Source organism: Pongo pygmaeus, chromosome 20 (genome assembly GCF_028885625.2).
Source record: "Pongo pygmaeus isolate AG05252 chromosome 20, NHGRI_mPonPyg2-v2.0_pri, whole genome shotgun sequence".
In the NCBI taxonomy this organism is placed as follows: domain Eukaryota; kingdom Metazoa; phylum Chordata; class Mammalia; order Primates; family Hominidae; genus Pongo; species Pongo pygmaeus.
This window is the reverse complement of record NC_072393.2, coordinates 54163298-54182256: the sequence shown is the minus strand read 5'-3', so window position 1 is coordinate 54182256 and position 18959 is coordinate 54163298. Positions and strand designations below refer to the sequence as shown.

General features: G+C 51.3%; 1 protein-coding gene across 3 annotated transcripts in view; it reads left to right on the top strand.

The window, feature by feature from the left end:
• LIG1 (DNA ligase 1) overlaps positions 1-17180 on the top strand; it is a 53859-nt gene extending 36679 nt beyond the window's left edge. For all 3 annotated transcript variants that reach the window (XM_054462024.2, XM_063657250.1, XM_054462023.2), the window contains 10 exons: positions 1291-1386; positions 4438-4548; positions 5109-5180; positions 9132-9276; positions 9434-9516; positions 11146-11298; positions 13236-13289; positions 14838-14981; positions 16660-16752; positions 16893-17180. In XM_054462024.2, coding sequence (XP_054317999.1) covers positions 1291-1386; positions 4438-4548; positions 5109-5180; positions 9132-9276; positions 9434-9516; positions 11146-11298; positions 13236-13289; positions 14838-14981; positions 16660-16752; positions 16893-16976 — 1035 coding nt within the window. In that variant the 3' untranslated portion in view covers positions 16977-17180. The remainder of the gene's footprint in view (positions 1-1290; positions 1387-4437; positions 4549-5108; positions 5181-9131; positions 9277-9433; positions 9517-11145; positions 11299-13235; positions 13290-14837; positions 14982-16659; positions 16753-16892) is intronic.
• Positions 17181-18959: the final 1779 nt, after the last annotated feature.

Here is an 18959-nt window from a genome sequence, read left to right as displayed (position 1 = left end):
AATCCTCCAGAGTCTTGACCGATGATAGTGGGAGCTCATGAAACTTGGGCTCCGCTGATGGCTGCTGGTGGGTGTGTTCATTTTAACAGCCATTCTGGGAGGTGCCTACATGACCCCTTCATGCTGTGACGTGCATGTGTGTCCTGTGATCCAGGGCCTCAGGCGTCCTTGGTCCTGGGGTCTGTAAGAATGTGTTGTGTCTTTTCTGTCCTGGCAAGTGTGGGGCCTTCTCACCTGGGGATAGGTAAGCAGGCAAAGTGGGTGGAAGCCACAGGGCTCAGGGCAGTTATAGGAAGTGGACCCCTGAGGAGACCAGCCCGGCCAACATGGTGAAACCCCATCTCTACTAAAACCACAAAAATGAGCCAGTGTGGTGGCGTGCGCCTGTAATCCCAGCTACTCAGGAGGCTGAGGCAGGAGAATTGCTTGAACCCGGGAGGCAGAGGTTGCAGTGAGCCGAGATCGTGCCACTACACTCCAGCCTCCATGGTAGAGTGAGACTCCATCTTAAGAAAAAAAAAAAAAGGATGGATCCAATAGACACAGGATCAGAGATGGTTCTCCAAAATAGTGTTGAGAAAAAAGACACAAGATGATTTATGATAGTGACAATGATTTCTTGACAACTGTTCCTCGAAATAATAACATACATATAAGATGCTATATATGCCGCCCTGCTCAAGGGCTGTGACCAGACTGTCTTAAAATAAATAGACATAGAGGCTGGGCGTGGTGGCTCACGCCTGTAATCCCAGCACTTTGGGAGGCAAAGGTGGGAGGATCACCTGAGGTCGAAAGTTTGAGACCAGCCTGGCTCTACTAAAAATAACAAAAACTAGCCAGGCGTGGTGGTGGGCGCCTGTAATCCCAGCTCCTTGGGAGGCTGAGGCGGAAGGCTGTCTTGAACCCGGGAGGTGGAGGTTGCAGTGAGCAGAGATCGTACCACTGCTCTCCAGCCTGGGCGAGACTCCGCCTCAAAAAAAAATCAGAATGAGATCTAGAGCATAATGACATTTAAACAAATCAGCACCCACATGCAGCAAGGTGCATGTGCTTACATGGGGAGAGGCGTAGGGATTGGAAATGAAGAAGAAAATGATGGTAGGGGCTTCCAGAGACGGGGCTGGGAGGTGCTGTTGGAACTGAGGAGATGATTCGCTCAAGGCTCCGCACCAGTTCCTCCTCCAGAGCTTCCAGAACCTTCTACCAGTGCAGGTGGGGTCAGAAGAGAAAGGTGAGGCCACATGAGGGGACTCGGCTGATTTCCCCTCCCCTCTCCCATCCTGACAGATCCACGCCCTGGAAGGCGGGGAGGTGAAGATCTTCAGCAGGAATCAGGAAGACAACACTGGGAAGTACCCGGACATCATCAGCCGCATCCCCAAGGTGGGCGTCTGCCATGCACTTGCACTCTGCCAGGGTCTGTGGTCAGGGTTGCAAAGGCCTGAGGCCCATCTAGGCCAGTGTGGCACAGTGCAGGGTTTATTGGGAGGGATCAGATTGCATTTGGCTGCAAATGACAGAGCACTCAGTCCTGCATGGTGTAAGCACATATGATTTTTTCTCACATCTAGAGGCGGGCACCCCAGCACTGACTTGGCTGAGCACTGATGTCCTGCTGAACCCAGCTTATCGTTACCTCTATCCCCTGCTGTCCTTGGCTGGTTGGCTTTTAGTGCCAGTGCTTGTCCCTTTAGAGTTTCCCAAACAGATGTCACTCTTCCAGACAGAAAGAGGGAAAAGGGATTCTAGCTTGAGTTAATACTTTCCTGGACACCTCCCACCCACACCCACACCCCTACCGTGGACTGCAGCTGGGAGTCACTGTCCAGCACTGGGTTCCATGGCCACCCTAGTGCAACAAAGCCTTGGAAAGCCAGAGTCTAACTCTGCAGCCTCTCCAGCCAGGAACGTGGGGAGAAGGAGTCAGGACGAGTTTGGAGGGGGCCAGCCCATGGATAGGCCCCAAGCCTCAGAAATAGCAGCTCAGAGTCATACAGGGCTGGGCCTCACAGGCCCCAGAGTTGAGGACTTCTCTGCACCCAGTAGGGGTCTTGTGCCTGTTCGAGGAGTCCCCTATCAAAGAGCCTTTCTCTTTGCCTGCCCCTAATTAAATAGGAAATAAGTTATTTAAGAAAGCAGGGGGCACAGTGCCCAGCTTTCTGCCTGTTAGAGACAGTGACGGTGAGAGGCACAGTTCAGTGCATGTGTTAGGGGAGCTCCTGTTCAGTGCCAAGCACTGTTTTTTAAATCGATTTTCTTAAGATGTAATTTCCCTAAAAGTTAGTGATTTTCAGTGTGCGCTATGCTGTTTGATGAGTTTTGAAAAGTTCGTACACCCAAGTAACCAACACCCCAATAAACGTGTAAAATATTTCCACATTCTCATCATTCTATCATATTTCCACTGGGCGCGGTGGCCCATGCCTGTAATCCCAGCACTTTGGGAGGCTGAGGCGGGTGGATCACCTGAGGTCAGGAGTTCAAGACCAGCCTCGCTGACATGGTGAAACCCCGTCTATACTAAAAATACAAAAATTAGCTGAGCATGGTGACAGGTGCCCCATAATCCCAGCTACTCAGGAGGCTGAGGCAGGAGAATAACTTGAACCCAGGAGGCGGAGGTTGCAGCGAGCTGAGATCGGGCCACTGTACTCCAGCCTGGGTGACAGTAAGACTCCATCTCAAAAAAATAAAAATAAAAAATCAAATATTTCCTCGTGTCCCTAGCCAAGCAAGGCCTCCTCCTCTGCCCCACACCATGCATGCGCCAGAGGGAACCCCAAGTCTGCTTTTTTGTCGCCACAGGTTGGTTTTACCTGTTCTAGAGCTTCCTGTTGGTGGTATAATACGGCACTAGTCTTTTGCATCTGGCTGCTTTTGCTCATTTGTTCAGCAAGTATTTACTGGGCATCTGCTCCGAGCTAGGTCCCGTGCTGGAGGCTGGGAGTGTAGCAGGCCTGCCATGGTCTCTGCCCTCACTGAGCTCACAGCCCAGCAGAGCAGGCAGACCTTCACCAGGGAGTCCTGCAGTTGGCTCTGTAATTATACGTGGAGATCCGGGCTCCACGGGAAAGGACCAGCATTCTGTGAGCCTATGTAACAAACAGGCCTGGCCGGTCGCAGTGGCTCCTGTAATCCCAGCACTTTGGGAGGCCAAGGCGGGCGAATCACTGGAGGTTAGGAGTTCGAGACCAGGCTGGCCAGCATGACGAAACCCTGACTCTACTAAAAATACAGAAATTAGCCAGGTTTGGTGGCATGCTCCTGTAGTCCCAGCTACTTGGGAGACTGAGGCAGGAGAATCACTTGAACCTGGGAGGCAGAGGCTGCACTAAGCGGAGATTGCACCACTGCACACCAGGCTGGACAACAGTGGGAGACTGTCTCAAAAAAGAAAAGAGGCCAGGCGTGGTGGCTCATGCCTGTAATCCCAGCACTTTGGGAGGCCAAAGCAGGCAGATCACTTGAGGTCAGGAGCTCGAGACCAGCCTGGCCAACACAGTGAAACCCTGTTTCTACTAAAATACAAAACTTAGCTAGGCATGGTGGCATGTGCCTGTAATCCCAGCTACACTGGAGGCTGAGGCAGGAGAATTGCTTGAGCCTGGGAGGCGGAGGTTGCAGTGAGCCGAGATCACGCCACTGCACTGCAGCCTGGGTGACAGAGCTAGACTCTGACTCAAAAAGAAACAGGCGTGGCTTAGACTTGGTGTCAGGGAAGCTACCTGGCTCCAGGATACAACATGAATGCTGCCCCTGGCTTGGGCAACAGTGTTCCCTTGAGGGAAAAGAAGGCTTCCCAGTGGAGGAGACAGACAGGGGCAGGGGTTCTAGAGGGAACGGCACGTGCAAAGGCCCAGTGGTGGAAGAGACATTACCTATTTATTTGAGAAACAGAGAGGCTCACGTGCTGGGGTGAAGAGAGGCTCAGGGAGCCAGGTGAGGCGAGGGACAACCCAGGCTGACCCAGGAGAGTCCCCACAGCTTTGGGGAATCATGGGGATGGTTTTTAGCAGGGAGGTGCTGTGATCGGATTTGGGGCTTGCCAGTGTCACCCTGGCTGCTATGGGGAAGCTGGATTGGAGGGGGTCGGTGCAGGACAGGGAAGCCCAGTAGGCGGAGCTGAGGACGTGGGAAGTGGACGGCTTAGGAAATCATCAAGTTTACTGAGGAACTGAATGTGGGTGACAGGAGGAGGGAAATGACAAGAGCTCCTGGGTTTCCAGCTTGTGGGACCAAATATTTCATTCTCAGAGACATTAGTTTCTGTATGCTCTTGGTGGGGAATAAGAGAAAAGCATCTGTGTGCACGTGCCTCTTTGTTAGTGCATCTTGAGAGCTGCAGAAGGAAAAGGGAATTTATTTCCCCGTGTTTGTCTTTCCACCTCATCCTCCACCTCTCACAGGCCCTGGGTCTCTCCCTTCACTTTTCAGATTAAACTTCCATCGGTCACATCCTTTATCCTGGACACCGAAGCTGTGGCTTGGGACCATGAAAAGAAGCAGATCCAGCCATTCCAAGTGCTCACCACCCGCAAACGCAAGGTAGCATCACCCGCTCCACTGCTTGCCAAGGCCCCATAATTCCTCATCTTCCGCCCAGTCCTGGCTGCAGGTCCTGCCCAGTGCCCAGAAGGGCAGAGTGTCAGTCTGGATGCAGTTCTCTCAGCCTTCTGCAGAATGGCTGCCACAGCTCCAGCCATCACATTCTCATCCCAGCATCCCACGTAGGAAGAGGGGAAGGGCCCTTTTCCTGCATCTCTGTTGTTTTACTATGAAAGAAGATCTGTTCTGGAAACCCCCACAACCTGTACCCCACAGGTTTCCCCTTTTCCATCTCATTGGCCAGAACTGTGCCATGTTACTGCCATTAGCTGCAGAAAAGGCTAGGAGAGCAAATATCTGGTGAAGGGGAATGAGGTTGTCGGAATTAGCTGAGAGCCGTTACGATCCAGCACCTGGAGCCAGCAGCATGGCTGCCCTCACAGATGGGCAGCCAGTTAGGTGGGGTGAGAGGGAGACCGGTAGATGAATGCTGTCGGCCTCAGGCACAGTGCCCCGTCTCACCTTCCTGCACTCACGAACTCCGTTGTGCCCCAACCCAGGAGGTGGATGCATCCGAGATCCAGGTGCAGGTGTGTTTGTACGCCTTCGACCTCATCTACCTCAATGGAGAGGTGAGTTCCAGCTTCCTGTCCAGGGGCAGCTGAGGGGTGATGGGGTGGGGTGTGAGCCTGGCAGCTGCCCATCTGACTTCCATTTCCGACTCTGCCACTTCACATGGCCAGGAGGCCACACTTGGGCAGCAGTTCTCAAAGTGTGGTCTGAGGACCCCTGAGGTTCCTTAAGACTCTTTCAAGGACATCTCCGAGGTCCCTCTCTTTCCAACTCCACGTTGGCGTGAGGTGCATCTTCCTCAGGTCCTGCAATGAGAAGAGTGTCGCAGAAACACGTAGGAGAATCCAGCCTCTGTTAAGCCAGATATTAGAGGATTTGCAAAAGTGTAAAATAATGCCTCTAGTCTCACCACTTTTTCAAAACATAGGTTATGTTTCATCAAAATATGTTATTTAGAGCCAGGCACTGTGGCTCACACCTGTAATCCCAGCACTTTGGGAGGCGGGAGGATCTCTTGAGCCCAGGAGTTCAAGACCAGTCTGGGCAATATAGAAAGACCTTGTGTCTATTAAAAAAAAAAAAAAAAATTATTTGGGTTAGCATATTGGATTTATTTTTTTAATTTCTCATTTTAAATTTCTAATAGGTATAACTATAATATTATGTAACCTACATGAACAAGCTCTATGGAGTGAGTCTTGAAGAATTTTTTTTTTTTGAGATAAGAGTCTTGCTCAGTCACCCAAGCTGGAGTACAGTGGCACGAGCGATCTCAGCTCACTACAACTGCCTCCTCCCAGGTTCAAGCGATTCTCCTGCCTCAGCCTCCCAAGTAGCTGGGATTACAGATGTGCGCCACCAGGCCCAGCTAATTTTTGTATTTTTAGTAGAGATGGGGTTTCACCATGTTGGCCAGGCTGGTCTCGAACTCTTGACCTCAGGTGATCTGCCCACCTTGGCCTCCCAAAGTGCTGGGATTACAGGCGTGAGCCACCATGCCTGGCCTTGAATAATTTTTAAGAGTGTAAAGAGGTCTCAAGACAACAGTTTGAGAACAGCTTGCTTTAGGGTGTCAGGAATCTGGAGCCAGGCCACACGCCTTCATATCCCAGCCCTAACCTTCCTAGCGGCGTGGCTACGGATGAATGACTCAGCCTCTCTTTGTGTCAGTTTCTTGATCTACAGTAAGGAGCTAACAGTGGCAGGTGCCTTATCTGTTAGGGTGAGGGCTAAACGGTGGGACAGGGGTGTGGAACTCAGTAGCTAGTACATGGAAGCTCTCAAAAAAAATTAGCTGCAATCATCATCATCCCAGATAATCTTTATTTATTTATTTATTTATTTTTTGCAACGGAGTCTCACTCTGTTGCCCAGGCTGGAGTGCAGTGGCATGATCTCGGCTCACTGCAACCTCCGCCTCCTGGGTTCAAGTGATTCCCCTGCCTCAGCCTCCCGAGTAGCTGGGATTACAGGCACGCACCACCACGCCTGGCTAATTTTTTGTATTTTATTAGAGACAGTGTTTCACCATGTTGGCCATGATGGTCTCCTGACATCGTGATCTGCCCTCCTCAGCCTCCCAAAGTGCTGGGATTTACAGGCGTGAGCCACCACGCCCGGCCCATCCCAGATGATAATCTGGTAGATGAACAACGATCTTGTGATAACTTGGTAACTTCTGTCTTATTAATGAATATTGATGATCAATCATCTTTTCAGGTTTGTTGGCTGCGTGCATTTGTTCCGTGACTTGCCTCCGCGTGTCTTTTGCCTGCCTGTCTGGTGGGTTCTCACTCATGTCTTCCAGGTCTGAAAACGTTTTTTCTCTGTTAGGTCCATCTGTCCTTCGCCGGGACAGGTGGAGCTGGTAGTGGTTCTAATGCAGAGATGCCTTCGGTGCCCAAACTCCCAATTTTATGATGCAAACTGATGTTTCACTGCATGAAATTACTGTAGGAAGACAGTTGGAGTCTGATTTTTGTTTACTGTGATATCTGGGGAGAGGAAAATCAAGCATCAGGTGCTTTCCAAACGCTGGATACTTTGTGCATTTTTCTGCAGGATTTGATCATCCCTGCTCAGCTGGTTCCTTTGTCTCCCATGAGCATTTCAAATATTTCTTCTCATTCCTTCAAATATTCCTTCTTTAAACTTTGTTGATGGCCTATTTTGCTGTATAGGACTTGTTTGAGCTATTACTTTTACAAATTTTTTTATTAGTAGTAGTTGAACAAGGATGAACTGTTTTTATGTAGTCAAGTATATCATTTTTTTTCTCTTTAATGTGTCCTCATCCCCAAGATTTTTTTTTTTTTTTTTTTTTGAGACAGTCTCACTCTGTCACCCAGGCTGGAATGCAGTGGTGTGATCTTGGCTCACTGCAACCTCCGCCTCTGGCAGTCAAGTGATTCGCCTGTGTCAGCCTCCCAAGTAGCTGGGATTACAGGCACCCACCACCACATCCAACTAATTTGTGCATTTTTAGTAAAGTTGGGATTTCACCATGTTGGCCAGGCTGGTGTTGAACTCCTGACCTCAGGTGATCCACCCACCTCCGCCTCCCAAAGCACTGAGATAACAGGTATGAGCCACTGCAGTAGCCTACATTTCTAATTTTAGAGCTTCTACTGGCCATATTAAAAGGTAAGAAGAAACAGATAAAATCATATTTTCTTTAATCCAGTGTCTAAGATATTATCCTTTCAATGTGTGATGAATATAAGAAATTAATAACATGGAATTTTACACTCTTTTCTTGGATTAAGTCTTCTAAAGCCCATGACTGTTTTGCCCTTAGCACATCTCAGATTGAACTTGCTACATTTCAAGGGCTCAATTGCTACACATGGCTGGTGGCGGCTACACTGGGTAGCATGGGCTCAGCTGATCTTCCCAGACATGCCCTGAGTAGGTATTGCTGCATTTTACAGACGGGAGCTCTGAGGTGCACAGAGGTAAACGCTTGCCTGAAGTCACCAGCTAGGAAGTGTGTGGCTGGGATGTAAACCTGAAATGGTCTGACCCCAGATAAATTGTACCTGCTTAACCCTTGTGGCTCCTCTCTCTCGTCTTTTCATACAAAATGTTCATGAACACAATTTTACAACAGAAAAAAACTGTCGATGGAAAACACGTGAATGTCCCCCTGGAGGGCAAGCGGTGAAGGTAGTTTAACATCAACACAGAGAAGCCCTGAGCAAAGCGCAGACCAGAAACACTGCGCGTGGATGGGAACCAATCAAACAAAAGAGAAAAGCAATTCAAAGCCACAAGACGGATTAGTCAGTGTTGATATGTGGAGACAACTGCTTTGTCCTTTGTTTAAAAACATTCAGATCACCCCCTTCCTCTCTGACACACACTCTTGCAAGGTCCAGCTGGAACTGATTTCAAAGCAAAACACAAAACTGTAAATGTACTGGAAAAACTCGGTGAAAACTTTTGGAATTCTAAGGAAAGGAGGACTTTTTTTTTTTTTCTTTTTTAATTATCTTGGGAATGAGGCCGGGTGCAGTGGCTCACGCCTGTAATCCCAACACTTTGGGAAGCTGAGGTGGGTGGATCGCTTGTGACGTGCACCTGTAGTCCCAGCTACTTGGGAGGCCGACGCAAGACAGCCGCTTGAATTCAGGAGGCGGAGGCTGCAGTGAGCCAAGATCGCACCTCTGCACTCCACCCTGGGCGACAGAGCGAGATTCCATCTCAAAAAAAAAAAAAAAACTGATGAGATGCCCATAAAGTGTTAATTCAAGCTCCAGTGAGGCCGCAGCCCCCCGTCTGATGCTCCTGAAGTCACCGACTCTAAATGGTGTCGGGCCCTCTTGCCAGTGACTAGCCCCATGCTTTAAGCTCTCAGAATCCTTCTGACATCGGGGTTCTTCCCTCTCAAGGCTTTCCACGAACCCTGTCACTAGTTGTGACCCACACATGTCCTGTTTGCCTCACATTTAGGGCTTATTGTCTATTTTCACAAAGATGTCTCATCTCTCTTCTCCTCCCCGGCCCTGCAGTCCCTGGTACGTGAGCCCCTTTCCCGGCGCCGGCAGCTGCTCCGGGAGAACTTTGTGGAGACGGAGGGCGAGTTTGTCTTCGCCACCTCCCTGGACACCAAGGACGTCGAGCAGATCGCTGAGTTCCTGGAGCAGTCGGTGAAAGGTGAGGGTGCTCACTCTTCTCTCCCGAGGTCTGCAGCTTGCGCTGACCCCGGCCTCCCAGCCTGTCCCCAGTCCTGGACCGTTTGACCAGAATCCTGCCTGCTACAGCGCTTATGAGCCAGGGCTTCCCAAGGACCACGCTTCTGTGTCTCCCTCAGACTCCTGCGAGGGGCTGATGGTGAAGACCCTGGATGTTGATGCCACCTACGAGATCGCCAAGAGATCGCACAACTGGCTCAAGGTGATTCCCGCCCCCCAACCAGGCCTTCCCCGCCCCGGGTCTGGAGGTCTGTCCCAGCTGGGCAGTGGATTTCGAGCCTCCACTGTGTACCCTGTCTGAGCTCAGGGCCCCTTTTCACAATCCCACCCCAGCCCCCTGCTGAAGCCGAATTCAGACCTTCTCCCTGCTGCAAGCCCTTGCTCACGAGTTCTGATTGAGAACAGCCCCAGCCTGAGCCCCGCAGATCCCACGAGGTACAGCGTAGATGAGGGTTCTCTCTCCTGAGCCTGCTGCCCGTGTTGGGCCAGGCTCTTGGGCAGGAATTCAGCCAGGACATGAATAAGAGAAAGACAGGCAGGAGTGGGCGCCATGAACAAAAGCAAGTCAGCTCCGGACTAGCAAGGAGGGGCTGGGAGTGCCCCGGGTGATCAGGAAAGAGCCTTTCCCAAGGTGAGGGACAGAGCACTAGGGAGGAGAACCCCGGTGCAGAGACCCTGAGGGAGGAGCAGGCTCTGCGTGTGCAGGGAGCAAGGGCAGGCGAGGCGCGAGGTGAGCTCAGAGTGGGGAGCAGGCCCCAGATGACAGCACCTGGGGCCACTGTGAGATAAAGCTGGATCTTCCTCTTGAGGGTTTCAGGAAGTCAGTGGAGGTTCCGTGCCGGGAGTCACAGTCAGGTTATCATTGTGTGAAGCTCCTGGGGTTTCCCCTTGAGTGGAGGACGGGTGTGTTGAGGGCCAGCGAGCAGGAGCCTGTCATTAGTAAGAGTTGATGGATGTTTGAGTGGAGAGGGGCAGTGAGGGGTGGACAAGGGGACCGGAGCGGGAGGCACTGTGGCACTGAGCCGGCCAGGCCTGCTGACCTGCTCTTCCTGTGTACTTATGTCTGTCTGGCTGGTTTCCCTCCAGCACAGACCTTTCCTGTCTCAGGAAATTGCACTGTTGTGCCCCCAAGGCTGAGCTTCTGCCTGGCACATGGTTAACACTTAGTGAACGTGTTTGAATGAATGGGAAAATGCTCTCCCTTTGGAGGAGTGGCCAGAGTGAGTTGGCCACGTCTCTGTCCTGAGAGAAGGAGGGCGACAAGGCTGACTCCTGAGGTCCCATCGATCCCGCCTGCGTTTCCCGTTTGTTCTTATTTATTTATTTATTTATTTATTTTGAGACGGAGTTTCGCTCTCATTGCCCAGGCTGGAGTGCAATGACACGATCTCGGCTCACTGCAACCTCCACCTCCCGGGTTCAAGCGATTCCCCTGCCTCAGCCTCCCGAGTGGCTGGGATTACAGGCACACGCCACCACGCCCGGCTAATTTTGTATTTTTAGTAGAGACAGGGTTTCTCCATGTTGGTCAGGCTGTTCTCGAACTCACGATCTCAGGTGATCCACCCCCCGCACTTCCCCTCCACAGCCTCCCAAAGTGCTGGGATTATAGGCGTGAGCCACCGCGCCTGGCCCCATTTGTTCTTATTTAAACCTAGAAACCCTTCCCATGTCCAGGCTCTTCCCAGGGGCCATCCTTGGGGTTCCTTCTGGAAGTTCCCTTCAGACTTACCTCCAGTCCCTCCTCAGTCCACCAAGGAGCCCCTGCCCAGCAGTGAGGCCCCCGCCTTGGGCGCTCCCCCTTCTCATCTCTTGCCTCCCCTTCTCCCAGCTGAAGAAGGACTACCTTGATGGCGTGGGTGACACCCTGGACCTGGTGGTGATCGGCGCCTACCTGGGCCGGGGGAAGCGGGCCGGCCGGTACGGGGGCTTCCTGTTGGCCTCCTACGACGAGGACAGTGAGGAGCTGCAGGCCATATGCAAGGTCCTGGGGGACTGGGGCTGATGACAGAAGCAGGAGGGAAGGAGATTAGACTCCCGGGGGGACTTCCTATTGCACAACCCAGACCGAGGGGCGCTCACATCCCCCTGCGAAGGATTCGTTCTCCCCAGTTTTTATTTACTTTTTCTGGTTCTATAAGCAACTCTTGCTTCATATAGAAAAATGGGCTGGGATAGAAAGATGTCAGGAATGTGTGTCAGTGAGAGATTGAGATTAGCTACAAATAGTGGTAGAAAAGGGTTTTTCTTCTTATGAAATGAGAAGTGTGGAGGGGGCAGTCTGATGCCATTAGGGATTCAGGTTCCTCCTGTCTCTCCCCACGTTTTTTTTTTTTTTTTTTGTCGTGTGCCTCTGGCCTCATCATCACAATGTGGCTGCAGGAGTTCCAGCCCTCATGGCTGTGCCTGCTCCACGCACCAGGAAGGAGCAAAGGGGGTTGGACCCTGAGTCAGCCTCAGCCAGTGAACACCTTCTGCTCAAGTTCTGTTACTCATCACTTTGCTCCATGGCCCACCCCTAGCCGGAAGGAATTCTGGGAAATGTGAAGTGATTTACTTTTTTTCAAGTTAAAGTTTTTCTTTAAAGCTGTGCACATTTTGGACTAGATTTTCTTATGTATTTCCCATATTCCCCTCTCCAACAAATCTGGGTCTTTTGCCACAGAAACAGAACAAAATATCACCTAGAATCCCACCGCCCAGAGACACACAGTAGTGACATTTGAGGGAATGTTTTATTTACATTTTTGCAAAGTTGTGATCCTTCTCTATGAGTAATTTTATTTTCTGCCTTTTTACTGTGGAAGTACTTTATTTTCAATGTTATATATGCCCTTAAGCAATATGGCAACAGGACTTGAATGCCTGCACAAGAATTTTCAAGTGCTATGCCCCAGTGCCCTGAAACAGCTCCCTGTGGCTGTGTGGGCAAGTTGTTGCCAGCTTTGTTCTTATGGGTAACGTGATTACTTAGTGTCCGTTAAGCTAAATGATCAGCGACAGAAGTGATTTTTATAATTCACAAATATTTTGGCCACCAATCTACATTGCCACCATTTTGCATTATTTAGAATGATTTTTAAACGAGCTATTGTCAGGACAAAAAGCAAAAAAAATCCTTAAGACTCTCAATGCAAAAGGGGCTTTCCAGGTGACGTTTATATCAGTCGTTATTGCCCACTTGCTGCGTATCTGCCAGCATCGAGCATTACTGCTAGTTTTTAGCCTTTCCTATTTTGGTAGGTGAAAGAAGCTCTTGGCAATGTTAACATTGGAGATGGGCCGGGCATGGCGACTCACGCCTGTAATCCCAGCACTTTGGGAGGCTGAGGCGGGAGGATCACTTGAGCCCAGGAGTTCGAGACCAGCCTGGGCAACAAGTGAGACCGTACCTCTACAAAAACTTTTTTAAAAAATTAGCCAGGCGTGGTGGCGCAGGCCTGTGGTCCCAGCTACTTGGGAGGCTGAGGTAGGAGGATCGCTTGAGCCCAGGAGGTGGAGGTTGCAGTGAGCCAAGATTGCACCACTGCACTCCAGCCTGGGTGACAGAGCTAGACCCTGTCTCAAAAAAAAAAAAAAAAAAACTGGAAGTGAGGACAGCCAGTTACTGGGCAGTGAGGTTGTGGGTGGGCATAAGGGAGTGACTTCCTGGGGCCAGGGAGTCAGTGGAAGCAGCAAGAGTTTCTCCATAAAGCGGAAGACAGGGAGTGGTTCACGGCAGGTCTGCTGGGAGAGCATTCCCACCCGGGAGTCTCTGGCTGGATGCTCCACACCCCCAGCTCCCTACTTCCCTGGTTTTCTGTGGATACTGCGTAGACCGGAAGCGGGTGGGGGCTACGAGTATACACAGCTTTAGATGGCAGGAGCAAGTGCTGGGCCTGTGGCCGGCTGAGCCTCTGACCTCCCGCTTCCTCCCTGCAGCTTGGAACTGGCTTCAGCGACGAGGAGCTGGAGGAGCATCACCAGAGCCTCAAGGTGAGCCATGGCGGCTGCGCCTCAGCCTCCACCCCTCTCCCCTCTGCCCCTGACAGCACAGTCCTTCCATGCAGGGCTCTTGGCTTCCACCATCTTGGGGCTCCAGGTGTGGGCAGGAGGGCAGCAGGCAGTGGAGCTGGCTTTGGAGTCCAGCATCTCCGGGTTCATGTCTCAGCCCTGCCAGCTACTAGCTGGTGATCCTGCTCAAGGAGCCTCACCTCCCTAAGCCCTGTGCCTCATTCACATCAGGGGTTAGCCACAGGACACAGCAGGTGCCATAGCTGCTCCTTGTGAAGTGCCTGTGAGCCCTGATCAATGTGAATGTATGTTGTCATGGTCACAGGCATTTCAGGCATGAGTGTCTGTCCTACATATTGGATCTGTATTAGTTTATTTTCATACTCATACTGCTATGAAGAAATAACCCAAGACTTGCCGGGCGTGGTGGCTCATGCCTATAATCCCAACACTTTGGGAGGCCAAGGTGGGTGAATCACCTGAGGTCAGGAGTTCAAGACCAGCCTGACCAACATGGTGAAACCCCTTCTCTACTAAAAATAGAAAAATTAGCTGGGTGTGGTGGCACATGCCTGTAATCCCAGCTACTCAGGAGGCTGAGGCAGAAGAATTGCTTGAACCCGGGACACAGAGGTTGCAGTGAGCTAAAATCATGCCATTGCACTCCAGCCTGGGAAACAGAGTGAGACTCTGTCTCAAAAAAAAAAAAAAAAACTGGGTCATTTATAAAAAGAGATTTCCTGGACTCACAGTTCCACACGGCTGGGGAGGCCTCATAGTCATGGCAGAAGGCAAAAGAGGAGCAAAGGCACATCTTACATGGCGCCAGGCAAGAGAGCATGTGCAGGGGAACTGCCTTTTATAAAGCCGTGAGATCTCGTGAGACTTCCTCACTATCACGAGAACAGCACAGGAAAAACCTGCCCCCATCGTTCAGTTACCTCCCACCAGGTCCCTCCATGACACATGGGGATTATGGGAGCTATTCAAGACGAGATGTGGGTGGGGACACACGGACCCTGACACCATCTCTGTCCCATTCTTTGGTTCTCTCTCTCCATTGCCTTCTCTCTCTACATCTCTGTCCCTGTCCCACTGTGTCTCTGTCTCCTTCCTCCAGATCTCTGGCCCTTTCTCTGCCTCTTTTTGTCTTTAATGTCCTGCTTCAGCCCCCAGGGCCTTTCATTTCTTTCCATCTCCCATTCCTCCCAACTCCCACCTTTCCCAGCTTTTTACTTCAAGGGGGTCTTGTTTCTTTTTCCTTCTTTCACTTTCTGTTTCTATTTCTATTTCTGTTTACTTCAAGGGGGTGTCTTGTTTCTTTTCCCTTCTTTCACTTTGTTTCTATTTGTATTTCTGTTTACTTCAAGGGGGTGTCTTGTTTCTTTTCCCTTCTTTCACTTTCTATTTCTGTTTACTTCTAGGGGGTGTCTGTTTTTTTCCCTTCCTCCCTCTCCCCAGCCCTCCAACACTTGGCCTTGACTTTGAGATTCCAGACCCTCTGTTCCTCTCTTCCTCTGCTCACTGCAGGCCCTGGTGCTGCCCAGCCCACGCCCTTACGTGCGGATAGATGGTGCTGTGATTCCCGACCACTGGCTGGACCCCAGCGCCGTGTGGGAGGTGAAGTGTGCTGACCTCTCCCTCTCCCCCATCTACCCTGCTGCGCGGGGCCTGGTGAGTGGCAGAGGACCTGGGCGTGGCCCTGTGTGGGATTCTGGGCGGGCACACAGAGAGCAGAGTAGGGAGGGGACCTTAGCTCACGTCTGCTCTTCCAGGTAAGGATCAGGAAGATGAGCTTGCATTTTATTTGAGTGTCAGATAAAAAAGGTCAAAACCTTTTTTCTTTAAAAATGGGCTGGGCATGGGGGCTCTTGCCTGTAATCCCAGCACTTTGGGAGACCAAGGCAGGCAGATCACTTGAGGTCAGGAGTTCAAGGCCAGCCTGGCCAACATGGTGAAACCCCATCTCTACCAAAAATACAAAAATTAGCCATGTGTGGTGGCGGGTGCCTGTAGTCCCAGCTACCCAGGAGGCTGAGGCAGGAGAATCGCCTGAACCTGGGAGGTAGAGATTGCAGTGAGCCGAGATCACACCACTGTACTCCATCCTGGGTGACAAAGCAAGACTCTGTCTCAAAAAAAGAAAAAAAAAATTATTTTCTTAAATAAAAGAATTCCCAGGCCAAGCACAGTGGCTCATGCCTGTAATCCCAGCACTTTGGGAGGCCAAGGCAGGCAGATCACTTGAGGTCAGGAGTTCAAGACCAGCCTGACCAACATGGTGAAACCCCACCTCTACCAAAAAATAACAAAAATTAGCTGGGTATGGTGACCTGTGCCTGTAGAGACGGGGTTTCACCATGTTGGCTAGGCTGGTCACAAACACCTGGCCTCAAGTGATCCGCCCACCTCGGCCTCCCAAAGTGCTGGGATTACAGGCGTGAGCCACCATGCCCAGCCAAGAACTTACATTTTTGATCTAATTTTTAAAAATGTTTTTACCATGCTGCACGTTAGAGAGCCAGGGACCCTTAGTAACAAGGGACAGGAGCCGGTGTGTATCCGGCCCTTGCTGTGCAGCGGGTGCTGTGTGGTCATCAGCATGTCACTCATAGACACTCATTTAATCCTCTCAAAATCCCTAAGACATAGTGACACAAGCATCTCCATCTTACAGGTGAGGATGTAGAACCCTAGAGAGCCTGAGTAACTGCCCCGGATCACGTGGGTCCTGAGAGTTGGGAGCTGGGATCGGAATCCCACAGTCAGGTTCTAGAACCCATGCCCTGGCCCCATAGTTCAGCCTCTCAGCCCGAATTACCATCATTATCGTAACGGCTGTAGCAGGTGGCATTTTTTTTTTTTTTTTGAGTTGGAGTCTCGCTCTGTCGCCCAGGCTGGAGTGCAGTGGCGCAATCTCAGCTCACTGCAAGCTCCACGCCTCCTGGGTTCACACCATTCTCCTGCCCCAGCTTCCCGAGTAGCTGGGACTACAGGCACCCACCCCCACACCCAGCTAATTTCTTTTTGTATTTTTAGTAGAGGTGGGGTTTCACCGTGTTAGCCAGGATAGTCTCGATCTCCTGACCTCGTGATCCACCCACCTTGGCCTCCCAAAGTGCTGGGATTACAGGCGTGAGCTACCGCGCCCGGCCAACAGGCGGCATTTCTTAAGCACTTACTGTGCCCCGGGTACGGTTCCAAGCACTTTGTCAACTTGTTTAATCCTTATGACAACCCATCGTTCGGCCCCCTCGTGTGGATCAGGAAGCAGTCCAGAGTGGAGGAGGGAGGAGACTGAGCAGGGAGTCGCTGGGGCTGGACTGCAGGAGTCTCCATCCCGCTTCCGCAGGTGGATAGTGACAAGGGGATCTCCCTTCGCTTCCCTCGGTTTATTCGAGTCCGTGAAGACAAGCAGCCGGAGCAGGCCACCACCAGTGCCCAGGTGAGGCCCTGGGAAGCAGGGGTGGGCCGCCCAGCTGCTTGGCCCTACCAGCTTTTTAGCGTGGTGGCCTCTCTGGAACCTTGTGGAGGTGGGAGCAGCCAGGGAGCTTCTGACCACCCTGTCCCACCCTCTCTCCGCAGGTGGCCTGTTTGTACCGGAAGCAAAGTCAGATTCAGAACCAACAAGGCGAGGACTCAGGCTCTGACCCTGAAGATACCTACTAAGCCCTCGCCCTCCTAGGGCCTGGGTACAGGGCATGAGTTGGACGGAACCCAGGGTTATTATTGCCTTTGCTTTTTAGCAAATGTGCTGTGGCAGGCTGTGGTTTTTGAGAGTCAGGGGAGGGGTGTGTGTGTGAGGGGGTGGCTTACTCCGGAGTCTGGGATTCATCCCATCATTTCTTTCAATAAATAATTATTGGATAGCTACTTTGTGACAAGGTCTGTGCTGAGCTCTGGGAGCAAAGCTCTCATGGATGTCACCTGCATAGCATGTAGCCGTGGCCTAGGAACTGCCAGAGCCAGTACCAGCCATGGAACTGCCTGTAGTGGTGGGCGTCTTCTGTATCTGCTCTGTGCAGTGTGACTGCCACTGGCCACCTGCAATGCTCAAGCCCTTGACAGGTGGCCAGCATGACAGAGGATGCAAATTTGTTTTATTTTGTTTTGATTTTGAGACAGAGTCTCGCTCTGTTGCCCAGGCTGGAGTGCGATGACGAGATCTCAGCTCACTGCAACCTCCACCTTCCCGGTTCAAGTGATTCTCCTGCCTCAGCCTCCCATGTAGCTGGGATTACAGGAATGTGACACCACGCCCGGCTAATTTTTGTATTTTTAGTAGAGATGGGGTTTCGCCATGTTGGCCAGGCTGGTCTTGAACTCCTGGCCTCAAGCGATCCACCCTCCTCGGCCCCCCTAAGTGCTGGGATTACTGGCGTGAGCCACCACACCCAGCCATACCAAATATTTTATTTACTTGTACTGGACAGCAGTAGTCTAAAATCTTTACATACATATATTTTTTAACTTGTTTAACCTTCCAGCCATCCCACAGGGAGGCACCATCGTGAGCCCTGTTAAGGAAGACAAATGCAGTGTCTTAAAATAACACAGATGTATTCTCCTACAGTTTCGGAGGTCAGAAGTTCTAATTCAGTTTTACTGGGCTAAGATCAAAGTGGTGGCAGGGCCGGTTCCTTCTGGGAGCTCCAGGAGAGAAACTGTGTCCTTGCTTTTTCCAGCTTCCAGAGGCCACCTGGTTCCTAGGCTCATGGCTTCTTCCTCCGTCCTCAAAGCCAGCAGCATCGTGCCTGCAAATCTCTCTCCTGAGGTCATCAGGTCATGTCCTTTCCTTCAGATCTCTGTTTCTCTCTTCCAAGCACTCAAGTGGTTACATTTAGGGCCCCCTGGATGATCCAGGATAATCTTATTTCAGGATCCTAACTCAATCCCAAAGTCCCTTTAGTCACATAAGATCGCACATTCACAGAGGCCGGGCACAGTGGCTCACGCCTTGGGGAGGACTTGAGGAGGGTGAGGTGGGAGGATCACTTGAAGCCAGGAGTTCAAGACTAGCTTGTGCAACACAGCCAGACTTCATCTCCTCTAATTTTATTAATACAATTAATAAAAATTAATAAAAATGTAAAAGGGCCAGGCGTGGTGGCTCACGCCTGTAATCCCAGCACTTTGGGAGGCTGAGGCAGGTGGATCACCTGAGGTCAGGAGTTCGAGACCAGCCTGGCCAACATGGCAAAACCCCGTCTCTACTAAAAATACAAAAATTAGCCGGGCATGGTGGTGCGTGCCTGTAATCCCAGGTACTAGTGGGGCTGAGGCAGAAGGATCACTTGAATCTGGGAGACAGAGGTTGCAGTGACCCAAGACCGTGCCACTGCATTCCAGCCTGGGCAACAGAGCGAGACTCCATCTCAAAAAAAAAAAAAAAATAGATCACATCAAAGATTTCAGCAGTTAAGACCTGGATATCTCTGGGGGCTGTTATTATTCCAGCCACCCCACGTGGGATGATATCTTAGAGGAAAACCATTGGGAAATGGTCAGACAAGGCAAGCGGGATGCCTGGGACACCCACCCAGCCCTGGGCACCACGGGGCTGGGTTGGGGAAAACAGCTGCACTCGGAGTGGGGCCCAGGCTTGGGTCTTCTAGAGCAGGAGGCCTCTGACCTTGGGGCCCAGCGTGGAAC